Source organism: Numida meleagris, chromosome 1, assembly GCF_002078875.1.
Source record: "Numida meleagris isolate 19003 breed g44 Domestic line chromosome 1, NumMel1.0, whole genome shotgun sequence".
In the NCBI taxonomy this organism is placed as follows: Eukaryota; Metazoa; Chordata; class Aves; order Galliformes; family Numididae; genus Numida; species Numida meleagris.
Window position 1 is genome coordinate 172,954,575 of NC_034409.1, and position 25,642 is coordinate 172,980,216.

Here is a 25,642-nt window from a genome sequence, read left to right on the forward strand (position 1 = left end):
CGAGGCAGCAGGGAGGGAGTTCCCAAGTCACAGCTGCCAGGAGCCGCAGCCCAGTGGACTGCAGATGGTCTCTATGCTGGAAGCAGTTCCCCACTGCTTAGGGGAACCCCTGCAACAAGCAATTAGTGGCAGTGAGACACCGCTCTCCAGTGGTTTGCACAACCACTGGTTGGAAAACTCCCCAGGAAAATCCTATTGCCCCCTCAAGACTTGTAGATTATTTACTGTTAAGTCAAGCTCTAATTTTGATCAACAATTTATTATTATTATTTTTTTTTTACAAAGCGAACAGACCAACAAACGTTTCACCAGCATTTAACCAGCAGTACTGTGGTACTTCACATTCAGAACCCACTGATTTTTTATTGTAACGTACCAGTTACAATATCTAAAACAAAGAGGAGCTCCACTTCTTCACAAAGACTGCTACTTCAAGAAGGAAACCATTAGCTGTCTGAAGCGCCAGTTCAATAAACACGTATGTAATTACAACAGAAACAACTTGTCAAGGTGCATTCAGTGCCACTAACAGATTCTCAATCACTTACTGAATCTGGGTCACACTATCAAAGACCATTTACATTTGCAGCCATGCTCTGTAATGAGTTATGTTCAAAACACATCTGTTTGGAAATAAGACAGAGGATTTGTGTTTTAAATTCAGGATCTAAAGGAAAAAATGTACAGTACCTCTAGAAGTGGCTGAGACAAAGACTTGCTGATGAAATTGTCATTATTACACATACTAGAAAAACATAGTTAATCCAGTTCAGCATACAGTACCCTCACCTCTGTACCCATGCTTTTCCAAGACTCCCACCTAGCAAAATGACAGCCACATGCAGATGCAGAAACACCACGATGTGAATGTTCCTCTCTCTGCCTACTCACTGCTGTCTTGCCATGGTCTCCATTGCTTTCTTCCTATGGACCTCGCCTCTCCTTGGCATTCTCTTCTATACAGATAGGGGTGTGTTGTCCTAGGGACAACAGCAGTAAGTGCTAATTTACAGTTCCATTCTCAGAAATCTTTCTTTTATTAGTGAATTCACAGCAAAGCGTAAATAGAAGTTACATTTGGAATCCTTTCCTAGCACTGCAAACTCTGGCCCAAATCTTATTTATTTTACTTGAAGAAAATGACCTGGCTCCAAATAACATTCAGCCAAATTATATTTTCAGTTACCCAAGATGAAGACTCAGCAGGTGCCCTAACTTTACATGGAAGAACTAGCAGTTTGTACCAGCCCTTCTTTGGATCCAGGGAAGGGGGAGCTTACAGAACAGTAATTCTCACAAGTTCTTAACAGAGTATCACTCTTGAGTTGAGTGTTGCATGTGATCTTTGTAACAAAGGAGACAAAAATCCATTCTTACAGAACAGTGGATTTTTTTTTCCTAAGTGTTTGACAAAAAGACTTCAGGAATTGGTGATCCTGAAAAACAGATCCATGCTACCTAAGTACTTCTCACGCCATTACACCATCAAGGATACTGAAATCTGTTATTTTTCAAACCCAATAAAATATGGGTACATTTTCCATATTAAAAGCAGCAAAAATTAAGACTCATAGGAGCTATATTTGAATGTATATCTGCTAAAATAACTGTTTCTCGGAAAAATAAAATGCATTAAAAACTTTATTGTGGCAGACAAAGTGCTTAAGAAAAATTGCAGTGGAAATTGTTCAAGTACAGCCAGGGTGCAATTAAATGAGTTAGAAAATATAATTTAATAGTGATTTGTTTCAAAATATACATAATGTTGAAAAAAAACCCTAAGAAACCAACTATTTACCAAGTTTCAAACAGCGTTTCATCAAAATGAGGTACATCTATGTCACCTGCCATTGCGGTTGGTGCTGAAATGGAGAACAGGTCTTCAAGGATATCTTCCCTTGTGGGGCTCTCAAAACCAAGTTTTTTCACACTGGATTTGCTCACCGTGTATTCGTAATTACTGTCCTTTACAGGACTGTAATAACTGCGGTCTTCACTTGTCGTTGCTGTGTGTGATACACCGGTCTTGTCAGCAGGCTCTGGTGTTGCAGCACCGCTGCTATTTACCATTTCCATATACATACATTCATCTTCACTTTTAGGAACCTCTGAGGAAGCAATAGTTGAAGCAGGGGACAGTAATTCTGCCAGTATTTCATCATTACTATTATGGATAGTGCATTCTGAGTTCACACTGAATTCCGACGAATTATCTGCAGCATCAATGTGATACTGCAGTTCCCTTAAAAAGCTCTGTAGTAATTCGCTATCATGAGATTCAGTCTGTGAAGGGGCACTTACACCCCTAGCAACAGGTTTTCCACATTTTGCCTGTTCCACTGCTAGCCTGTCCAGTGAAGCCAACTTCTTCTTCTTAGCATTAAGCTTTTTTAACAGTTTTAGGCGAAGCTTTCTTGTTTTGTCGCTATCTGACTCTTCCACCTTCACAGAATTAGAACTAGGTGGATGGACCTGAGTTGTTTTACCAGAGGTACCCAGCGTATTGCCTGACTTATTCCAAGTTGGGCCTCCCATAGCACTGTGATTTTTGCCAGGAAGACAAGTGCCTTGAGAAAATCCTTTGAAATTTGATAAACAATGAGTATTATTACTCCGAGGAAGCGCTGATGTTAGGGTCTGAGATGTTTTGCATTCACCTCTGCCTTGAAATCCACCAAAGTTACTTGCTCCTTTAACCGGCAACCACGTGTCACCTAATTTTTGCACTGAGGGAGTTTTGCAACTTCTCTCCTTCTTTGGAATCAAGGCACTTGAAGGCAGAAAAGAAGTATTCTTGCTTAACAGTTTTTTTACCCAGCTTCCTACAAATCCTCTTTTTTGGTCTTTGTCTGAAGGCTGAAAGGAATTATTATCAGCAGAGGAACTTGCAACTTGAGAATGCACTGCAATTTTGCTTGCACCTTTCAAGTCAGGTGATTTTTGTACAATATTCTCTACTGCTGGCAATTTACAGTTTATCTGTTGTCCTGAACTTAAACCACGTTCTCCATTAAGTAAGTTAGCTCTATTATCCGTGCTTTGAGCAAGTAATGAGTCAGATGGGTTAGGGTCATGTTTTTTGGGTACAGGAGGAGTAATACTTGCTGGGTTCGACTCTTGTAGAGATAAGCAAATGCTGGAATTTTCAGATAGCATGTCTTTACCATTCATATACAGATCAGTTCCACTGAACTCTCCAGCACAGGGAGTGTTAGGTGAAAAAGCTGATTCCTGCTTTTCCTGTGAGCCCATTTCAAAAACAAGGTTATTTTCTACCATCTGGCTGTTCGGCAGTGATTTACCCTCTGAGTCAAGTTGAGTTACAAGATCATCATGTGCAAGACTTTCTAAACCACAATGTACACTACTGTCACCCTCAGCTACCCCCTGCTGTTTCTTATCCGGAATTCTCGCAGAATCTCCTTTGTGATCTTCTGCAAGTATATTGTCTACGGCATTATCAAAACCACAGTGTGACACTGTGGAATTTAACTGCACATTATTAATAGGAGAATCTTCAATGTTTTTACTCTGATACTGTGAATTCTGTCCTTCTGGCGAATGGGATGCTTTCTTTTCCCAGATAACAATATGAATCTCTGTTGGAGGAACTTCAAATCTTTTATGTCTCCTGCAATACGGACCCTTTAAATCATCGCATTCGAGCCAAGTTCCTGAAAAATAAATAACAACCAGTGCAGTGACTAAGAGACTTTTAAAATTGAAGTCACTATCCTCTGACACTTGTCAAGCATTTTTATTGACCTGACAAGCAGCGATTAATTTTTTCCCTTCATTCTTTATTATATCAGAGGAAAAATGGCAGGTTTCCACTGTAAAAAGATCACCCCAAGCAGAATTTGCAGCAGCATTATTACAGGTCTGAGAAGGTCTACAGAAAAACAAAGCTAAGTTTTTTTTGTCTGAGCTAATAAGGATGACATCTCAGCTGGAAATACCTGCCCACATCTGAGCAAAGAACCACCGCTTAAAATTAAGTTTCTTGGTAGAACTTTTCAATCCTTAGATGGAAGGGATGGGGGTTTAAGAGAAACCGCTCATTTTAAGAATTTGCCTCGTCATCCACAAATTGTTCATCAAGTACTTTGCCGCTTTAAAAATTTTAAAATAGATATAGACCACATATACATGATGCTCAGGATATTCCTTATTAAGTGCTTCCTTACCAGCTGCTTCCTCTTTCTTTTTCTTCTTAAACTCGGGCAGTATGACTTAAACAATTTTCATACTGTTAAAACATTTGATAAGACTGCACCCCACTCCCTCTATAGAAGCACAAAAATCAGAATGCCAACTTCTCACCGTCTGTAATTACAGCGTTCCACTCAGATGAAGCTCTGCTGCTGCCAATGGTACCAACCATCATACCACTAGCACTGTTTCCAGCGTGCATTTGTGCCTCCCACCCCTCAGGTGCAGCAAAGTTCAGAAATGAATACAGACTTCATTAATCCTGTTAGTTCCACAGGTCCTTCATTTCCAGTCAAGAAAGGACCAATAACTGGCTTCAAAATAACCAATACTATTTGTCCAACAGCCATGCTTAGATTGTTAGGTGCTTTTATTTTTAAATTATTTTAACTTTTACAAAGTTTTGAAAGGAAATGACTCCACCCAAATAACTTTTGCCACAGCAGAACACTGCTGAAAAAGTCAGCTAAACAAAAACTAAACCTTCACCAGAAATAACAAAGTTCCTACAATTATTCACAAAATCCTAAGTTTAGGATGCAGACAAATCCTTGTTACTGTACATGGACAGTTAAGAGTATTCAATAACCCATGAAACACTATCTGATGTAGAACTCAAAGTAATGTTATCAGCTTAATATTTCTTACCATCAGGATTCAATGACCACGTTATGAAGTGCTTCTTATGCATTTCATACTGAATAACAGATGTTATTTGGTAAATGTCTTCTTCAAACTGAAATGAGTAACTCTTCAGGTTGTTATGTGGCAAGCCTTCTTGGAAATGTAACATTAATACTGAGGGTACTCTAGCAAAGAGACAATAAAGAAACAGTTTGTTACAACAAAATAGTGACAAAAATTCCTTATGAAAAACTATGTGCAAGGCATTTCAAGAGTCCTACCCTTACCACTCCGTTTCTACACAGGACTCTTACGATTGTTCCTTGTACTCAAGGGAAAAGACCACCCCAGCTGGATTTTCCATTTTGTTATAGATTGGGGGGGGGGGGAAGAAAAACATACTGGACTTTGGGTTAGGGAAAAGTGAGAAAGGACAGAAGACAACTGCATCATAATCATAGTATAAAAGGACATTGTTCCCAAGGCAAACATGTAAATAAGTGAAAATAGTCATATTCACCAATACCAAAAGCTGCGGAAACGCTGAGACCGGCTATCAGTTGTTGACATTTACTACTTAGTAGAAAGTATGACCTAGCTCAAACATATGCGCTAGTCAGTGTGTTAAAAACCGTTCTTTCTATGCTTCGTGTTTATTAAAATGCTGAAACTGCAAATGGTTTTCAGAACTACCTAATATCTAAAGTAGTACTTATCAGAGTTTAAAACTTTTCATTTCTGTAAACCCAAGACAAAGGCTTATTTTTGAAAGCGATACTATGTTCAGTGCATGAAATTCTATCCATTTTATTTTCAAGTTCACATACTGAAACTTACTTTTCCAAAATCATCTGTCTTCTTTGAGATCTATCACTGCAGTTATTGCATGGAGCAACATGAACAGCATTAAGCGGATGCCAATCAGGGATTATATTCGTGAACGTTGTTAGTGTTTTCCTACATCTGGACACACACATACACACACAAAAGAGTAAGACAATTTGCTGATCAGAAAACAATAAATATTTGCAGTTTACAAGGGGAAAAGGTTTCAAACACATTACGACAAAGCTAAATTCTATTCATATTCATGCTATTTGCAAGAATTCCTCTGGGACTGCACTCTATCCAAGTCAGCACTGAATTTAGTTCTGACAAACTTTATCAGTCACCATTTGCTCTCAGCAGCTCTGCAGTCTTGAGTTGAGCATTAGTTATTAGCATGTTATCTCTGGTTCATTTTCAAGGTAAGGGAGAGCTTCCACCAGGATCTGCATCATTCAGTAGCTACTACAAAGTCTCAAGGAGAGAACAAAGTGGTAACTATCTCACAGTGCACATTATATAAGGTCTTGTTTTCAAAAAAACCCAAAACAAACCAACCAAAAAACCCAGTACATTCAGAGCGAAGATTACAAAGAGGTTATATTACAAGAAAATACAACATATGGGATATTAAGTAATGTAGTTTCTTCCTTAGCTGCAGAAAGGACTTCCTCTATATTCACTCTAACCTAGATTTTTCAACTTTTTACAAAACACAGTATGCAACTTGAAGACATTTTATTAACCAGAACTACACTTGGCTGGAAGACTGTGTAGAGGAAAAGGACCTGGGGGTGTTGGTTGACGCTCAGCTGAGCATGAGCCAACAGTGTGCCCAGGTGGCCAAGAAGGCCAATGGCATCTTGGCTTGTATCAGAAATAGTGTTGCCAGTAGGAGTAGGGAAGTCACTGTCCCTCTGTACTCAGCACTGGTGAGGCTGCACCTCGAGTACTGTGTCCAGTTTTGGGCCCCTCACTGACATTGAGAAAGACATTGAGGCCCTGGAGTGTGTTCAGAGAAGGGCGATGAAGCTGATGAGGGGTCTGGAGCACAGGCCTTATGAGGAGCGGCTGAGGGAGCTGGGCTTGATCAGTCTGGAGAAGAGGAGGCTCAGGGGAGACCTTATTGCTCTCTATAACTACCTGAAGGGAGGCTGTAGTGAGCTGGGGGTCGGCCTCTTCTCTCATGTAACTAGTGATAGGACGAGGGGGAATGGCCTCAAGTTGTGCCAGGGGAGATTCAGGCTGGAAATTAGGAAGTACTACTTTTCTGAAAGAGTGGTCAGGCACTGGAATGGGCTGCCCAGGGAGGTGGTGGAGTCACCATCCCTGGAGGTGTTCAAGAAACATTTAGATAGAGCGTTGAGAGACATGGTTTAGTGGGGTTGTTGGTGACAGGAGGATGGTTGGACTGGATGATCTTGTAGGTCTTTTCTAACCTAGCTAATTCTATGATTCTACACATTTTACCTGGCTGTCTAACAGGTATAATTAATCTCACCTCACTTGCTGATCGAGAAGCTAATTGTACGAACTTAAGATAGTCGAGAGACACAGCCGTTTTTCAAATAAAATGAGCTGTCTCATGAAGGTAAGGTTCCTTTCTCTGGACTCTAAAAGCCTAAATGACCCGCAGCTATATCAATTACATCAATACTCAAGAAATGACTTGCCTGTAATACTATTTTAAAGCACATTAATTATGTGAGCAAATCTCTGATTATTTTCAATCCAGAAGAACATTACAGATATCCTTCAATAGGAAAAGCGTGCTAGGTATATTCTTTAGAACAGCAACACAGAGTGAGCATGGCCAGGCAATTGCAGTTACCTATTATTTCTTATAATTAAGAGATGATGTGGTTTCCTAAGATGCTATACAGCAGTAAACCATTTGCAAAAGCTAAACCGGAGAAGCAGTTCACATAAAATTTCACCCAGAAACTTAAGCTATACAAAACCTGGATATGCGAAGAACAGTCACTTATCAGTGCAGATTCAAAGCTACAGTAGGACAGTTAAAGAGAAGACACATTTATAAAAAATCTCACCGGTCCAGGTATTTGTAGCCACAGCACAAGCATTCAAACTTCCATGAAAATGAATGCAAGAAGAGTTTCTCAGCTTGTTGATCCTGTTTTAAGAGCAAAGGGAGCGCGAACACTGGACTTTCCTCCTTCCCTTCAAAGACAGGGCAGACAAAATAGTCACTGAATTTGAAATCAGATTTCAGTACTTCAAAAAGGAAGATAAACTTACTGCAACAATTGCAATTCAAGGCATCCTCTATAGCTCGCAGCAAAGGGATTGATCTGTGTTACCAGGCCGTTCTCAATGACAGTTTCAGGAATATGGTATGGTTACAAAAATGTGAACACACTCTCAAAAACAGCGAAGGACAAAACAGCTAATCACACAGTAAATTGTGTGTATGTCACAAGCTAACAAATGTACGACTTGCAGGGTGTCTTGCATGCTTATATACAGATGTATTTTTTATGAACTGACATGCTAAAAGTATTTAAATGTACAGTTTCCTAAAAATAAATACTGAGGTGCTACACTAATTACTTACCCAATTCACACTTAAGCTGAGGCTGAAGCTGTACAAAAATTTGGTTTCTTACTTCATTGAGAAGCAATTCTGCTTTAGGAAGAACATCTGTAGAAAAAATACACATGCTTTCATGTATTTATGTGCAACACCTCCAACCCTTTCACACACATGTAACCCTAACATGCGCTCATTATGTGCAGGTATCTTTCACACTGACCTACGCTTGCATAACACTGTTAGTAGAACAGTCACTGCTCAGTATTCACTGATCTGAAAATTACAGACTGGTTTATAGAACTTATATGCTAACCCAAAATAACTTCATCTGACTTAAATTCTCACCAAGAGTGTGTACCCACAGCCAGACAGTAGTAACATGTAAGATTAATGTAGTCAAACATTACAAACCATAGAGATTCAGAAATTAAGAGTACACTTTAAAATCTAAACATGAAGACCAAAACCACAAAGATTTGCTTACACGTTTGTAGTGACATCGTAGTATCCATAATAAAACATTTAAATGCTAAATACTAAATTCCTAAGTCAGCCTTTTTCAACAGTAAAAATTGTATATACATCTTAGTATGTATTTGCAACTTACAATGTCTACATACATAAAGCACATGAAAGAACATAACTTCTACTACACAATCAAGACAATAACTTGCACCAATTAAAGGAAGGATTTAGAACAGCCCTGGGAACGATTTCTTGCTTTAAAAATTTATGTATATAAAAAGGTAAGAAACATTTTTTTGCATCTTAATTGCTTTTGATTGTTTCAAAGCACAGCCATATGCAAAAAATACTGAAAAAGTAGATGGAAGAACAAAAATACTACAGCTGTTCTCCACAATAATACTCTTCATCCGATCCCCCTTCCATTCCTGCCAAAATAAGCTAACTTCTTTTGCAGTAGTTCCTGGAAATGAAAAACTTGTTTCAGACATCACCATATCCCAACAGAGGGGAAAGAAGAATAACATCTCGGGTGTTGCAACAGCAGAAGACTTCCAGGTAACATCTGAAAACCCCAAAATCAAACAGACTGTCTGGCAAATAGAGAATTTCTTTGGATTTTTTTTTTTTGCCTTTGTAAAGTACTGTTTTCTCTGCCACAGGTGGATTAAACCCTTTTTGATACACTCACTATTCTTTCCAGTAAAGGTATGATATCCTACAAGTTATCTAATGCTGTTCTAGTACTACATTGTGTATTGAAACATACACTTCTCCTGGAAGATCTATTGAAAACGAAATTCATGAAAGGTACTGGCTAGCCAAAGGTCTGCAGTAATTCTCTGAAGGCTGATTGCTTAGAAGTTCAGACTTATGACTCCATTGGGTCCATTCCAAAGGCCTAGGAAAAATAAATCTTAGTTTAAGAGCCTTAAACTGAATCCACCGTATGGAAAGTGATCAAAGGCCAAACTATCAGACTGCAGTGACACATCCTCTTCTAATTCTAGCTGTGCTACCTGAATGTTTGCCCCTAGCTGCTCACCACTGTCCCTGTGCTTGGAGGGTACTACTCTGAAATCTATTATGTTGCATATTTGAGTACTTACTAAGTCTTTCCAGACAGTATAAACCAGGTTAAAACCTTTGACTGATTTTGTCTGTAACAGGTTAAGTACCAGTATATCCACAACACAGCCAGCAGACCCCAGGGGAAGCATTTCTTCAATTAACACAGTTGGAGCCAGAGAAGAACATATGCTCCCAGCTTGAGTATTTTTGGTGTGATAAGGCAACTGTTCATTATACAATGACATAAACCACATCCAAAATGATCTTGAAGATTAAGATTAGAAAAATATTGCAATAGTTAACCAACAGAGAGGAAGGAAACAAAATACAGCTCAATCACATAATTCACTAGTTTTTTACTTGAGTTATGACAAAAAAAATTCAAGAGATGTTTTGTATTTGATGTCTACTTTTGAAGTACGCACATTTGTTCCAAGAAAACAATTGCAGGAGTCACTGGGAATCCACAAGCTAAAGCACACAACTCAGCAAATTCATAGTACTGAGTTGTACCTGATTTGTGATCTTGAAATAGAAAGGAGGCATATTTAAGTGCATTGTACTGAATTCCAAATATTTGTACCAGATCGGATCAGTCTGAATATGAAAAAACAGTTGCTGAATGTACTCACCTTTTACCTTACTCCTTTTACAGGTGTTCAGAAGAACATTTGCTTTATTATATTTTGTCGAGAGCCTTTGGAGTAAACATTTTTCATCATCTTCTTCTACTAGAGCAAATTTTAATGCTTCTAAGTGTACCAGTGCAGACAAAACACAATCTAACCAACAAAGATTATACTTGTTTCTCCATTGAAGACATAAGTCTGTGTTATTCGTGGAACAGTTATTGGCTCTGAGAAAAATTTCAGATGTTGTTGAGCTGTGAGTAGAATTTGACAAGGATTGTGTTCTGGAGCTAAAATTTTTAGGTGGACTTTCTTGATGACCGTTGGTGTTGGATGTTGTTTCAAAATCCATCTTCTGACTGAAGGATTCCTCATTATTAGATTTTTGCTGGCCATTTTGTAACACGTCACATGCACTTGACTGAGAGATACATAGGCTATTACCACAGTTTTTGACAACAGGGTCTGTATTAATAGTCTGCACAACATTTACCACGTTATTAGTTCTTGCTTGTTTTGGATTTGATTCGATGGGAGAAAGGTCACTGGTATCACACAATTTCCTTTTCTTATCATTAGATGGAACTTGAAGATGTTCTGAATCAGCAGAAATAATTATGCTGTTGAATGGTTTATAACCAAGAGGGTAGATACACTACAGGAAAGAAGAAAAGTTACAATGAAATCTAGAAAGTAATTTCAGGTGAACAGGAGCTAAAATAACTACGAATTATACACTCAAATGGAATGTAGGACTTGCATAAAATGATACTTTAATGAAATCAATACCTAAATTCAATGTACGCAAGAGAGACTGAGCATTTTTATCCAACCACTGTCTTATAGACAATTGTGAAGTGTATCTATAAGTAGTGAATTCCAGTCCCAGAAAGACACTTTAATTTTGCTAAGGAGAGCTCTCTTATTCTGTGACAACCATTCCAGTAGGGTACATATTTGTCATTATTAACTGGTGCTTGAGAGATTACTAGTATCAAAACTGGCAGCTTAGCCTGATACATTAGACACTGCATTGGTAGGGTCATACAAATATGCTATTCTGCAAATGGGAATATACAATCAAACACATTATTTCCCATTTCCAAAACAATACCGTGATTATTTAAAAGTGGGGTGAGGGATGGGGGACACAGCTTGGAGACACCTAGCCCTTGCATTCTACTAATTTAAGGGCACCTTCCTATGTAACTTTGCAATATCCTCCCTCCCCACACAGCAGAAGGGAGAGGCAGCAAATCACCACTCAAATATTAAGCCCAAAAATCTAGCTAAAGCTAAACTTAAAATGAAAGAAGTGTTGAAACAAACCGTAATTACTATTACAAACCTATTTTCATTACTTAAACAGGGGAAAATTGAAGACTCATAGCTTTGAGTAAAACATTAGTTAAATGCATTCACAAATTTTGGCTTCATATTGTTTCATACAAAGATTTATTTAGTACCACTTGAGTGCCCTTGTTATGTGACACAAACTCTACCTTATTCCGTTAAATCTGCCCTTTCTACTCTTTAGAATAGTTAACTGTGCCCAACCACCACTTGTATAGAGGTTTGCTATGTTTTTGTCTATATTACAAGCACACATCATTCAGAATATAAAATTAAAGGGAACCTATTTCAACAGTCTGCTTGCTACCAATCAGATCTTGAACTTAAAGATGTTTAACTGTTAATGGCAAAACCCTCCACACAAACAAACAAAACTGCTAATTAGAGTAATACCTGAGGGTTTTCACAAAGATAAATGGACTCTTGAAAGTTGATGCGGTAAGTCCGTAAAACTTGAACCTGGCCTTTCTCTTTGCAGACTGGACAATAGTCAGGTGAAGTTTTTTCCACAGGAGTATGGCTCTAAGAAAAGGAAAAGTTGCATAAACTTACCTTTTTTTGTACAGTGTCCCAAGTTAAGACATACATATGCACAGAGATAGAAAAGCAACGACTAGCTTCTAAGCATGTAACACCTAGTGTAATATTAAAAAGTAAAGTAGACTAGGTTTCGTCCTTGTAAATACGATAGTCATAGTGTAGAACAAACTACACAAATTTATCTTTTGAGTTAAGCATTCAGATATTTAGTAAGGTATTATTGACAATACAACTACGCAACATTTCATTCTACATATACACAATCATAAAAATAGCACCAGTACAAAAGTTCAGACAGATCTATTTAGAATAATCTTTCGCCATTGTTATAGATTTCCGTGGAAAATAATTTTGAGATTTTTTTTTTTGTAAAATAAGACCAATTAAAAATCTCTCAAAACAGAGAAAAATATGAACTTTGCACAGATGTAAAATAAGTTTCAACTGACTTTTCCCAAATACCCCACCATGTGGAGTGTCGATTTCCCTATACCAGTCCCTTGTCCAATCACTCGCAAACCATTTGTAGTCTTCTGGGTATCCATCCCTCTGAGCCACTGGCTAATTTATCTCACTTGTTACAATGTCATGACCACTAAGGATTTTTCAAAGACTCCTGAAAAATAAGAAGTGAATACAACAATTAAAGAAAAATTCAGTTAAATTTTGGGGGGGGGGAAAAATACACCAACAATAATGCAGCCCATATTAACTGCGGTAACGACATCAGAAGAGTGTTTTCTTGGCTCAAAATATATATTTTCTAGCGCGTATAATGAACTCAAAACTTTAAGTCACATACTAGATTTAACAGCCTAAGGCCATGAATTTGCAAACATCCACTGTCTGCATGCTCAAGGTCTCTCTTATTTGCCAAGTGCACTATGCTGGGGGAAGATGCAGATGCCTTGCCCAAGCATCTCAACTTAATATATTCTAACTCTCAGACAAAATTAATTTCTTTTTTAAAAAATCATAGAATCATAGAATAGCCTGGGTTGAAAAGGGCCTCAAAGATCATCGAGTTTCAATCCCCTGCTGAGTGCAGGGTCGCCAACCACTAGACCAGGCTGCCCAGACCCACGTCCAGCCTGGCCTTGAACGCCTCCAGAGACGGGGCATCCACAACCTCCTTGGGCAACCTGTTCCAGTGCGTCACCACCCTCTGAGTGAAAAACTTCCTCCTAATATCTAACCTAAACCTCCCCTGTCTCAGTTTAAAACCATTCCTCCTTGTCCTATCGCTATCCACCCTCGTGAACAATTGTTTCCCCTCCTGTTTATACGCTCCCTTCAAGTATTGGAAGGCCACAATGAGGTCTCCCCGGAGCCTTCTCTTCTCCAAGCTAAACAAGCCCAGTTCTCTCAACCTTTCTTCATAGGAGAGGTGCTCCAGCCCTCTGATCATCGTGGTGGCCCTCCTCTGAACTCATTCCAAGAGCTCTGTGTCTTGGCTACAATGGCAACTTGGCAAAATGGTAAAAATGAGATCTCACACAGTTACAGAAAGCTGTGGGGGAGTATTAATTAAAAAAAGAAATAATTAAAAGCCCAAACACCACTTCAGCAGTTTTCAGAAAAGTAAAATTGGTGCATATTGAACGATAAGATGTTTAACCTGTAAACGTAACCACTTCCATCTACAAAGGGGCATCCTGCTGTTACTGTCACTGCTGGGAAACTTCTCCCATTATTTTAACAATGTAGACTCACTAGCAAATACAAGCTCTTCTGCAGTATCACTGCTACATACATCTATTGCATATTTTACAACTGACATCACATATTCCATTTTGTATGATTTCATTAATTGAGGGCCAATTTTTGCCTTTCTCACCTATCATACACATACACATTTGTGGAGGAAGATTTCAGTACGAACAGAGTACACATCAGAGAGCTGCTCTGTAAGCCTGTTTAAGACCATTCCCTCACTGGCACTGATGCTAACAACCTGAATCAGCCAGAGAAATAGGTTTAAAACTAAAGGGACCCAGTTCTTTTCCCGCTGACTTCAAATGGAAGAATAACTACAATCAATATTTCTCTCTTAAAGATTCAGGAGGAAGACAGATAAGTTGAACAGCAAAGTCATCAAGATTACTACCTTCCTTTGAGCCGTAATTTCTTCTTCATTATTTCTACTGACCAACACTCTCTGACAGCACGATGCCCCTTCAACTCTTTCTAACACTACAGAACTAATTCAGATCACAGTTCCTTTTGAAAAAAAGACAGTCTTGGATGCCTGTAAATACCAGTTCGATTCCAAATCACCCTTAATAATGGACAAGGAGAGACTCTACAGAACTGGACAGGATGCTCGAAGTCAACAGTATTAATAATGACAAAAAAGTGCAGTCTGCAAAACGTAACAACTCATTTCAAATCAATCCCCTATGACCACTTGAAGGGGTCAAAACGAGAAGACGACATGTCCTATCGACGCTTGCAATGTGTTCAGCAGCATGTAGAGACAGTACATCAAGATTTAAAAAATCAAAGGTTATACTAAAAGGTGAGGACAGAAGCATCAACCCACAAGTGCCTTAAGAGATCACAGTTTTCAAGTAGGGCTTGAATATCTGCAAACACCGTGGTCCCAGGCTTGCTGCAGGCAAACGTTAACTGATTAGGCTCTAAGTACACAAGTTTAACAGACTACACATGAAAGCCAAGCACTCCAATTCTTTTCTTACACAGCTGCAATAGCACTATCTCAGTCTCTCAATTATCTATTATCATACATTTAGTCCAGATGGAAATTTGTTTTTTTAATACAAAAAATGAAGTTGTGCTGGTATCAAACACACTAAAATAAATGTTAACTGTATGTTCCATACCATCACTAATAAGAAAACATCTCTAACTCATTCAGAGGACTTTTATTCAAATCCTTTGCCTGAAGCAGTCTCAGGTCTCTAGACTAAATAAAATATGTAGATCACATGCCTGGAACTCCAGGTAGTTTCTCACCATGTAAGTACAAATCATCTTCACACACTCAAAAAGGTGAGCAACACTAACCTGAAGGTCACTCCTTTTTAAGCATGCCTTGATTTTATAAACATTTGTTTCATTGCAAGTCACCATTTATTTTGTCATCCCTCTCAAAAAGAATGCATGCTTTCCCACCCCACCCAGTTATCCTCTCTTTACACCCCCTGTTACTTCTGCTCTCCTTTTTTGAAGCTTAGGTATTGTTTTGAGATGTGCAATGCCTCCCCAGCTCTAATCACCCAGCAGTAGTACTATGCCACTAGAGCCCATGCACTGATGAATAGAATAAACACTAACAAAATTATTAATTGACCTTTTATTTCAGACACACGCAAAAAAAAAAAAAAAAAAAAAAGAGGAAATAACATTGGTCTGCCGGTCCTAGATGTGCAGAGTGGTACCAAGCAGCCTGTCTACATGTCAGCGTTTGTAACGTTACAGCAAGTTACCAGTGGCCTTCATACAGCTGGGCAAAACTGGGCATCAGATCAGCAGCTGCCATGGAAAGCAGCTACTTACAGACTGCAGTATTGTGCACTGAAACAACTCAATGCAGCAACAGGTAACATCTGTGTTAAGATAAGAACGTGTTTTCAAGCCCACTGGGTTGTTTTAAAACTTTTACACTACTTCTTTCATCCTGGGTACTTCAGAAATGCAATGCAAAACATGCTGTGGCTGCGGTGCCATTATCAGGCAATGTTATGGCTCCTTGGACAGCTAAGTTATCTAATGGCTCAGCGTTGCCTATAGGGACATCTCTCTTTTCTCAGCTTTTCCCCTCCATGATGTTCTCTGTCAGCTCACACTCTGACCAGCCTTTCCATGAGCTAACTGAGCACAAAACAGCAGGAAATCCAGAAAAACACAGGATTTTTTCCTGCTGTCCTAGAGCGTTAGATTGGTCTATGAGAAGATCAGGTGAACTGTGGAGGTAACAGGGCAGAAGGCAGAGAGCATGGAAAAGGTAGGTCATGGATTTCTACAGCAAAAGGGACCTTGAAAGCAGGAGCCATACCTGGTGAAACATTACAATGAAACCAAAAATCAGTAACTGCAGGTGACAGAAAAGTGACTATATCATGGAGGACGTTTCAGTGCTTAAAGGTTAAAGGGACACTTAAAATGAACCTCCTGCAAGTCCCTGCCTTCTCTCCTGCATCAAGATGGTACTGAAAAAAAGAGGAGGAAAATAAGCTGAAGTCCAAGGGAAAAAGTCATGCATATTGCCTGAGGTGTTAGTTACATGTGTTTGTTACACAAGTTGGTTTTCTTTACCTGAGCTGGTAACTATAAATAATGAAGTCACAACCTTAGAAGGAAATTGTAACAAAGCACACTGCAGTAAGCGCAGCACCAACAGGACACGCTGGTGTCACACAGGCTGCGCGCGGGGACACAGACATCGCTTTTCTGCGGAAAGGCCTAACACAGACTAAAGAAAGGTGAAAACTGACAACACTGCAAAACAAATCAGCCCGCAGTGCGATGGCTACACTGCTCTAAGAGTCTCCTCCAGCCAGCCTTCTCCTAGTGAACGCTTTGATGGGGTGCAAGGAGGGGCTGAGCGTTTTACTGACTCATCACAGAGCCCTCCTAGGGGCAGGAGGCGATTTAGGTGAGAACACGGCCTAAGGCGGCACAGATGGTTAGGGCTGCCCGAGGCAGGAGCTCGGGGCGGGGCTGGGTGCGGGCAGGGCCTCTCCTCAGCACCCGGGGGTGCTCGGCTGCCTCGGGGAGGCCTGGCCCGACCGCCCGAGTGTTAGTCCGCATCCAGGGCCATCCACAAGCTACTGGAGGGCTGCAGGAGAAAGAATATATACCGTTAATTACCGTACCAACATGGGACAACTGCGCAAGGGGAAGACACTTACACACGTGCCCGCACACACACACACGTGCACGCACCGCCATCTCGCTGCGTGGGTGAACCACCAGCCCCGCTCTTAGCCAGCGTCACCCAAACAAAGAAACGCACACCCCGAGCGCGCAGCTACTGACATGAAATACTCAGTCGGCATTTAGGAACGCGCAAGGCCGCCGTCTCACCGCTAGTTCGGCGCACGGAGGCGGCACGCAGCCCCCCGTCCCAGCCCCCGCCGCACACCGCTACTCACCGACCGCCTCCAGTGGCGCTGCCGCCCGCCCGGGACGCGCGCCGCTTCCGGCCGCCATGCCGCTCCCGGCAGCCAACGGGCGGGAGAGGGCTGCGCGGCAGCGGCGGGGCGAGCAGCGGAGGTATTCTCTCCTCCCCCCTTCCCTTCTTCCCTTTCCTCCCCGCTCGCGGTGGGCGGGGCCGTGCTGCGCGGTGCCGGCAGGGAGGGCGCTGCCGCCTCACGGCGCTTCGCTGCGCGCGGAGGGCGGGGGTGGGTCGGCGCGAGGGCCCCGTGGTGACTCCGGGAATCTGGTTTTTGCCGCCGTCGCTTTTCTCCTTCATACAGCCGTGCTTCAGGGTGTTAGTCGGAGGAAGCTGGTTGTTTGAGCTTTTGTTTTGCGTGTATGCTGCCCAGCATCGTCTGGTAAAAGCTCCTGGCGTGTGTGTGTGTGCTTCAGAATGATTACGGTGAATTTTTTTCCCGCTTGTTAGTGCGGACTGACTTTGATAAAGGTCCAGTATGGAGTCTGGTTCTCTGACGAATAAGAACTCTCGACTTGATGCTGCTGAGTCTTTAAAGCCAGCCAGTGCCTCCCTTTCCCTGGGGGCTGTTGTTGTTTGTGCTCGGTGGTTGCTTTTTTTGTTCTTGTTCATTTGTTTCTGTTCCCCTGGTAAAGTTAATTTCTGATGTATTAACTTCCGTCTCGGGTATTTTATATATGCTGTGAAGTGCCACAGAGTAATTTCCCTGTGTTCATTTCTGTTCCTCCATGACATCCAAGTCAAATCGAGGCAAGCTTGGGCCGAGGAAAGTGTCCAGACCTGAGTTTTTGTGTATAACAAGGGAATTTCCCATGTGTGTGGGGAAGAGTTTACGTGTTGGTGGAGAGAAGAAACAGAGGTTTTCAGCTCACAATGCAATAGAACTTTGTTCAGCCTGAACAAAGCAGTGCTGAAGCAATAGTTCTGCATGATGCAAACTCCAGAGTCACCAGGAATTGGTTTGGATGTTCCAGATGTGGACTGGTAATGACTGGGATCTCCTTGGAGTTGCTGTTTGTTCATTGTTGTTTCCATGTTGTGTCAGACTGACTAAATTTGGTTTACTTTAATTAACTAACAATGTATGATGAGCACATGGCTTACGTCTGGTTTTGTCCATTTCCATCTTCATCTTAACTGGCTCTAGTTAACATGGGAAGAGTAGAAGTTCCAAATACAATTTGGAGTGTCATTTAGGGTTTGATATACAGTGTGATTTCAAAGGAGAGAACGGAATAATTATCTGGAAAATAACTGAACGTTGGGGAAATAATACTCTGAGCGTATAGATAGCAGACTGTACTCAGGCTGAGAACATGTGCCATTCGTGTGTGCCTTCTAAAAATATTTTCATGCAAATTACATACCCATCGGCTGCTTGCTTCTAACCAGATTGTCACTGCAAGGCTGATGGTTCCTGAGAAACTGGATGCGGAGTGGGAGGTACCAACTGAAAACTTCTGCTTGGAAGGTTTTGTTTTTCAGGGTTCATTTGCTCTCTTCTTTTACCAAAACTGAACAAAATTAAAATTTAAACGTATGAAATGCCTTTTTGAAAGTGTAAGAATGATAGAGTAATTAATTGACTATATGTATACCTCTTTTTTTCCCTGTTTAATGCTTAAATACATGATTAATATTGTTACATATATAGTACGAGAAAGTTTACAGTCCTGACAACTGCAATTTTGAGAGTGAATTTTGAGTTGTTGCGTATAAAAAGTCAAGATTACTGTGATTGTAAACCTTCTTGCATTTCATAACTAACTGTGTCCACAAGTTAGATTCTTGCATTACTGCTAGCGTTGCTGATGTTGATGTGTACGTGCAGCATCCCTTGGCTGTTGCATTCCAGTATTGTAAATGGAGAAAGGGAGGTCTTTGGCTACTATGAAGTCAGTAGCCAAAGCGTGAGGCTGGGTTCATCTGGTCACCTGCTGCCCTGTTTTAATCCTTTTCTCTGCAGTGGAAACCTCTTGTAAGATATTTTTGTGGCTTTCTTTTTCCCCTGACCTTTTGAAAATGAATTCTTTATTATTTCCCTACTACAGTGCATAACCTTGACAAAGAGGAGAAATCTATTTGCTGCTCAGTTAAAGGTGTTTGGTTTTTTTTTAATTAGTTTTTCCCCTCCCCAACTCTTACTTCGTCGTTCTTAACAGGAGCATCTTTACTCTGTAACAGAGAGATAAACTGTCTTAAATTGAACACCTTAAGCACATTTTCTTAGTTTTCGTTCTGCTCTTTGAGTTACTTTACCTCCCTGTCCTATGGCCTATAGGCTTCAGACTCTAACACAGTACCGAGCAATAATCAAAACTTGGTAGCTTTGGGATTTTCAGAACTGAATTGCTTCCAGGAGTATATCCCTGATGCAGTGTAGCTATGACATCGTGAAACCAGTGATATTTTCTGATTGTGATTGCTGTCCGTAGGGAGCTACCCGTACAGTTTGATCATGTGCCTGCATCATAGAATCATAGAATCACTTAGGTTGGAAAAGACCTACAAGGTCATCCAGTCCAACCATCCACCTGTCACCAACAGTTCCCACTAAGCCATGTCTCTCAACACAACATCTAAACATTCCTTGAACACCTCCACGGACAGTGACTCCACCACCTCCCTGGGCAGCCCATTCCAGCACCTGACCACGCTCTCAGAAAAGTAGTATTTCCTAACGTCCAGCCTAAATCTCCCCTGGCACAACTTGAGGCCATTCCCCCTCATCCTGTCACTAGTTACAAGAGAGAAGAGGCCGACCCCCAGCTCACTACAACCTCCCTTCAGGTAGTTATAGAGAGCGATGAGGTCTCCCCTGAGCCTCCTCTTCTCCAGACTGATCAACCCCAGCTCCCTCAGCTGCTCCTCATAAGGCCTGTGCTCCAGACCCCTCACCAGCTTCATCGCCCTTCTCTGGACACGCTCCAGGGCCTCAGCGTCTTTCTCAATGTCAGTGAGGGGCCCAAAACTGAACACAGTACTCCAGGGGGTTGTATTGCTACTCTTAGTGCAAGTCAGCATTGTGTAGAAAAAATATTTTAATGCTGATGTAAGGAATTGACTTGGACCCAACATGAGGTACTGTAACAACAGTCCAAACAAAATTGAGTTTTGGTAAGCACAAAAATCTCGGTTAGCTTCTTTATAACAGCAAGGATTTCAATAAACGGTTTGGAAATTTGGGGTTGTATTGGTTAAATGACGTTCAAAATAATAATAATTTAAAAAAAAGTTTAGGCAAGCAAAGTGTTCTGAAATAAATTGAAAAAAACATAGGTAATATTTCATGTCCAAATAAGATGTGTTGGTTTCTGGTCTCGTACTGTTGGTTTTTTTGTTTGTGTTTAACTGATGTTTCTGTTAAAGGCAGGTTTTATCTGAGTCTCCCTTTCCCCTGAGTTCAGGTTTTGTACTGGTTTTCTGTTCTTCTGCACAGAAGTCTGAGATTTCTAAGGTGTGATTTCTTTTCTCTTAGTTGTGATTGTATTTTTAAATGATCGACTCGTGACAGAATTCCAGGACATTTTATCAGGAAGGTGATGCACGTGTTTTGGAAGCGGTGATTTTCAGCAACAGCGTCTGAAGACAGTGTTTTATGTGGCTAGGACGAATGAGGATGATGCTGGTTTCTGTTGCTTCTCTTTTCTCTGTATTGTTAAGAGGGAAATCAACTCCAAACAATACCTGTGCAAGCACACAGGGTTGGATGTAACATACTGCTCTTCTGAAAAGTACCCAGTTCTTTCATTCTGTTTTCAAAGTTACTTTGGGAGTCGCCTGTTTTACTTTCTTGAAAGTAAGCAGTAATCAAATGTATTCATCAAGTCAAGCCCTTGTGACTCTTGGCAAGTTTCTGAGTATCTTGCCAGCTGAACTTGGTTCAGATGGTAGCAGTATGATGAATATTAAATAACACGCTGGCTGAAACACGTACCCATTCTTGCTACAGTCTGTAACCTGCTTCGAGACACTTCTGCCTGCCTTCAAGTATCTGCTACTTTCAGATTTTCAACTTTCCAACTTCTGGTGCTTGAAGGAGTAAAACTGATGCTGTGCCGGTAGGATGGCAGTCTGGGACGGGATCTTTGTTCTTTATCTCATGAAAGGTTTTACAATGAATGATTATTCATTCTTGCTTATCTACTTAAGCATATCCTGCAGTACCGTTACTTGTCCATATGAGACTTTTCCCACCAGTACTTTCAGACACTTGTGCTAAAATTTAGATAGATTTTGTCAACTCTTATCTTGTGGTCTCCTTATTTAAACTTGGATGTTTTTGTCCCCTGCAAATAATTTCAAAAAACATCCTGTGCAAAGATGCTGAAGTGTTATAGCTACTGACAATATGCACGAGCAGAGGATCAACTTACTAGCATCTCTTTCCAGCAAGTGCTTTAGAAATGCCCGGAGATCTTATTCTCAAGAAATTAAAAATAGTTTTCCCATCTCATCTTTCTTGAGTTGCCAACAACAGTATGCTTTCCTGGTTTCTCTCAGAATTGCGCAAGTCTCGGAAGTTTTATTTTGAACTTGCTGGGGCTAATTGTGTTTGATCTCACATCTGGCTGTAAGCAAAACCTTTTCTGAGTTTGAATTGTCCTCTCGTTTTTGGATCGTAGGTTTTTCTGAGGTTTAAGTTTAAAAATCAAGCACTAGGTTTAGTGTTAATGCATATTTAGAAACAGCTAATGAATCTGAATTCCTTTAGGTGGGGTTAATCAGACTGAAAACAATCTGTCTTTATGAAGTGCCAGACAGAGTATTTATGTATCTATTTTATTTAGTGGTGGTGCTTAAAGGCCACATCACAATTGAGTTTTGTTACGCTGGTTGCTGTAATACATGTGGTTCTTCACCCTCAAAACCCAAACACTTTAAGCCTGAAGATCATCATCCTTCTCAAATAAATAAATAGATAAATTCCCAAACTGGTTATGGAGTGTTTTTCTCTAACTCTTGGCTGCTCTGCTGCTAGAAGGTGGGACAGAGATGAGGGAGAAGGAAAACAAATCTGTTACTTTCAGTACTTCCTCCCCACCCCCCCCTGAAATATCAGTAGTTCAACTTCCAGCTGTAACCAAATGTTACCACCTCTTTTTTTGCTGATGTGTATCACCCCTCTCATTTTCAAGTGTTGCAACTTGCTGACCTAATTGGGTCTAATTGCATGTCATAGATTCGTAGAATCTTTAGAGTTGGAAAGGACCCTTAAAGGTGATCTAGTCCAACTCCCCTGCAATGAACAGGGACACTGCAGCTCGATCAGATTGACCAGGTCCAGCCTGGCCTTGAAAGTCTCCAGGGACGGGACATCAACCACAACACTGGGCAACCTGTTCCAGTGCCTCACCACCCTCACTCTAAAAGAATTTTTCCTTAGATCTAACCTAAATCTACCCTCTTTAAGCTTGAAACCATTTCCCCTTCTGTTATCACAACAGACCCTGCTAAAGAGTCTGTCCCCTTCTTTCTTACAGCCCCCCTTTAGGTATCAAAAGGCCGCCCTCATGTCTCCCTGGAGCCTTCTCTTCTCCAGGTTGAACAGCCCCAGCTCTCTCAGCCTGTCCTCGTAGGGAGGTGTTCCATCCCTTGGATCATGTTTGTGCCCCTCCTCTGGATGTGCTCCAACAGCTCCATGTCTCTCCTGTACTGAGGACTCCACATCTGGACGCAGTACTCCAGGTGAGGCCTCACCAGTGCAGAGCAGAGAGGCAGGATCACTCCCTCACCCTGCTGGCCATGCTGCTTTGGATGCAGCCCAGGATACGGTTGGCTTTCTGGGCTTTGAGGGCACATTGCTGACTCATGTTGAGCTTGCCATCCACCAGTTCCTTCAGATCCTTTTTGGCAGGGCTGTGCTCCATCCTTTCATCCTGCAGCTTGTACTGATAGCAGAGGTTGCCACAGCCCAGCTGCAAGACCTTGCTCTTGGCTTTGTTGAACCTTATGAGGTTCACCTGGGCCCACTGCTCAACCTGTCTAGGTCTCTCTGGATGGCATCCCATCCCTCAAGTGTGTTGACTGCACCCCGCAGCTTGGTGTCATCCACAAACTTGCTAAAGGTGCACTCAATCCCATTGTCAGTGCCACTGACGAAGATATTAAAGAGTATTGGTCCCAGCACTGATCCCTGGGGAACTCCTCTCATCACTGATCTCCATCCAGACACTGAGCCATTGACCACTGCTCTCTCAATTTGATCCTCTTCCTTCTAAATCTTTCAACTTTTCTTTACACTTGAAAATTGGGGATGATATGTTCAAAAGCTTTGATAATGTTTGGTAACTGTTCTACATAAAGCATAATTTCTACCTTTGCCTTTAGAACAGAATGAGGTGGCTATAATTTTCCTTTTTCAGCCTGACAGTGCTTCTTCCTGTTAACAGAAATGGTATTAACCAGACAAACTGCTGATTTTCATATAACCCGTGGTGTGCTAATGGGAAAGTTATTGAGGGGTGCTGATGTCATGTCATCTTTATACTGATGTTGTCCTCTGCATAAAATACAGCATTACCAACTTTCAAAATTATTGTTTTGTTCTCTAGTCAAAGTTGTCAAGAAAGTGCTTTTGCACTTTGGCCAAAACTCAGAGGCAGCCATCTACTGATCTACTTTTTATGTGGCAGCAGCGCCTAGCAATGTTTGCACTGATGGGTCTTCATGTGGTATCGCAAAAGCATCTCCTTGTCGTTTGTTCCTTCCCCCCTTCTAGGTGCCAGGACAGTTGGTGGTATTCAGACCTCATGCTTCCTGTCTAATAATATACGGGATTACCACCAACATGCAAATGGACTTGTTTTTGTTGAAACACGTACTCTCTAGTGAATTTTCACTATCTAAAATAGAAGAGCAATATCATTTGGCATTAAAAGAGAACTTTTAGTATTTAGTAGTATCAATTATTGGTCTTCATTAATGAGAAAATATATCAAATATTTTTGACAGAAACATGAAGATATCCAAGGTGGGAATTTTGCTGTTGAAGATATGCTCTCACTTTGTGGATGTGTCCCATCTCTCATTTTCAGCTTTAAAATTGCTTGCTTGATGCCTGTCTCTTGCTGTTCAGTGACTGGGGCCCCTCATGTGTGCAGTCAGTGCTGGAGCTTCTTTCCTGCATCAGAACTCCCAGGCCAGGTCAGTGCTCAGTCTGATTTGTGTTCTGCTGCACAGAGGTTGCCAGATTTTACTTGACGCTACAGATCTTTAAAGTTTTTCAGTAGCTTCCTACCTCCACTTTTTCAAGCATCTCCCTTTCCTAATTATGTGGTTGATGCACTGGTATGCTGAAAGGAAAGTTTTTTGCAGGGTGTGAAGTTAACTTTTCTTGTGGATATGTAAAAGTAAACTAGGTATCTTGGAGTACCCTCTAATTTAAAAAATTAATAGATCAAGTCAAATGGATGCAATGTAACGTGCAGCAGTGGTTATTAACAGCTGATTTGGAAAGGCACATGAATAATGCCTTAACAAGTTTAAGTACCATTTAAGAACAATTTAAAAGGACATTGGTGTATTTCTTAAAACACTGATGTTCAAAAATGCCTTTCAGTTAGGCACAAGAATAAGGTTATCAAAGCTGCTACAGTCTGCAGCCAGTCTTTCTCTTTTGTGCGTCCCACTGCTCTTTTTCTTGTGGCTGTTACCATTTAAAGAGCATGTTTATGGTTTTCAGTAGCATCTGCAATCAACAAAAATTACCGTGAAATCCTAGTAAATGAAGCAAAGAAAAACTTCAGTACTCTTTCCACTATGTAAACTTAATTAAAATTAAGTTGTGTTAATATCTGAAGTTATTTATTACCTGCTAATATAAATACTTAAAATCTCAAAATATGAGTTTTTTTTCTGTTTAATTAGCTTGGCAGAGTTCATGTATCACTGTTCAGTGTAAATAAACTGTTACTGTACTTCATGTTTCAGAACAGAGGGGCATTACTGAATTAATACGACATTTCCTTTGTAATTGTGTAGATGGGTAATCGTGCTTTATAAAATATTTCAACTTTTTGCATTTAAATTGTCTCTGTGTTGTTGTGTTTGTTTTGTTGTTCTTGTTTGTTTTTTTTTTTTTTTTTTTTTTGCTAGCACTGCTATGCCATAAGTCAAACATACTGATTCACTCAGCAGAAAGGTGTAAAATGGAATGGAGATCCTTATCCGAGTAAGAACAGGTGAACAAAATAAAACCGTGGTAGTAAAGCAGAGGTTCCCAAACTTACT

The 25,642-nt window shown here is 40.7% G+C and overlaps 1 protein-coding gene and 1 long non-coding RNA gene across 10 annotated transcripts in view; one reads left to right on the plus strand and one right to left on the minus strand.

Moving 5' to 3' along the window:
* On the minus strand, nucleotides 241–17,724 carry USPL1 (ubiquitin specific peptidase like 1). Of its 2 annotated transcripts, XM_021378383.1 has the most exons (9): nucleotides 17,391–17,538; nucleotides 12,723–12,889; nucleotides 12,127–12,255; nucleotides 10,384–11,035; nucleotides 8,237–8,323; nucleotides 7,713–7,842; nucleotides 5,674–5,799; nucleotides 4,861–5,021; nucleotides 241–3,674 (listed from the first exon to the last, which is right to left on the minus strand). In XM_021378383.1, exons 2-9 carry the CDS (start codon nucleotides 12,816–12,818, stop codon nucleotides 1,795–1,797), a joined length of 3,261 nt encoding a protein of 1,086 aa, XP_021234058.1. In that variant the 5' UTR covers nucleotides 12,819–12,889; nucleotides 17,391–17,538; the 3' UTR covers nucleotides 241–1,794. The 2 variants fall into 2 exon arrangements, with proteins under 2 accessions (XP_021234058.1, XP_021234067.1); XM_021378392.1 differs by lacking the exon at nucleotides 12,723–12,889 and having other exon boundaries at nucleotides 17,391–17,724.
* The window catches only part of LOC110388795, a 43,429-nt gene continuing 35,229 nt past the window's right edge, over nucleotides 17,443–25,642 (plus strand). For all 8 annotated transcript variants that reach the window (XR_002432982.1, XR_002432989.1, XR_002432984.1 and 5 more), the window contains exons 1-2: nucleotides 17,443–17,511; nucleotides 24,448–24,556. This is a non-coding gene — a long non-coding RNA (uncharacterized LOC110388795). The remainder of the gene's footprint in view (nucleotides 17,512–24,447; nucleotides 24,557–25,642) is intronic.

Excerpts from the sequence above, each read along its gene's own strand:
- USPL1 (XM_021378383.1), bottom strand. The coding sequence starts at position 12,818 with ATGGATACCCAGAAGACTACAAATGGTTTGCGAGTGATTGGACAAGGG. Across the intron at positions 8,324-10,383 it reads TAAAAGGAGTAAGGTAAAAG|ATGTTCTTCCTAAAGCAGAA; the intron begins GTGAGTACATTC and ends TTTTTTCTACAG. Across the intron at positions 5,022-5,673 it reads AGACAGATGATTTTGGAAAA|AGTACCCTCAGTATTAATGT; the intron begins GTAAGTTTCAGT and ends TCTCTTTGCTAG.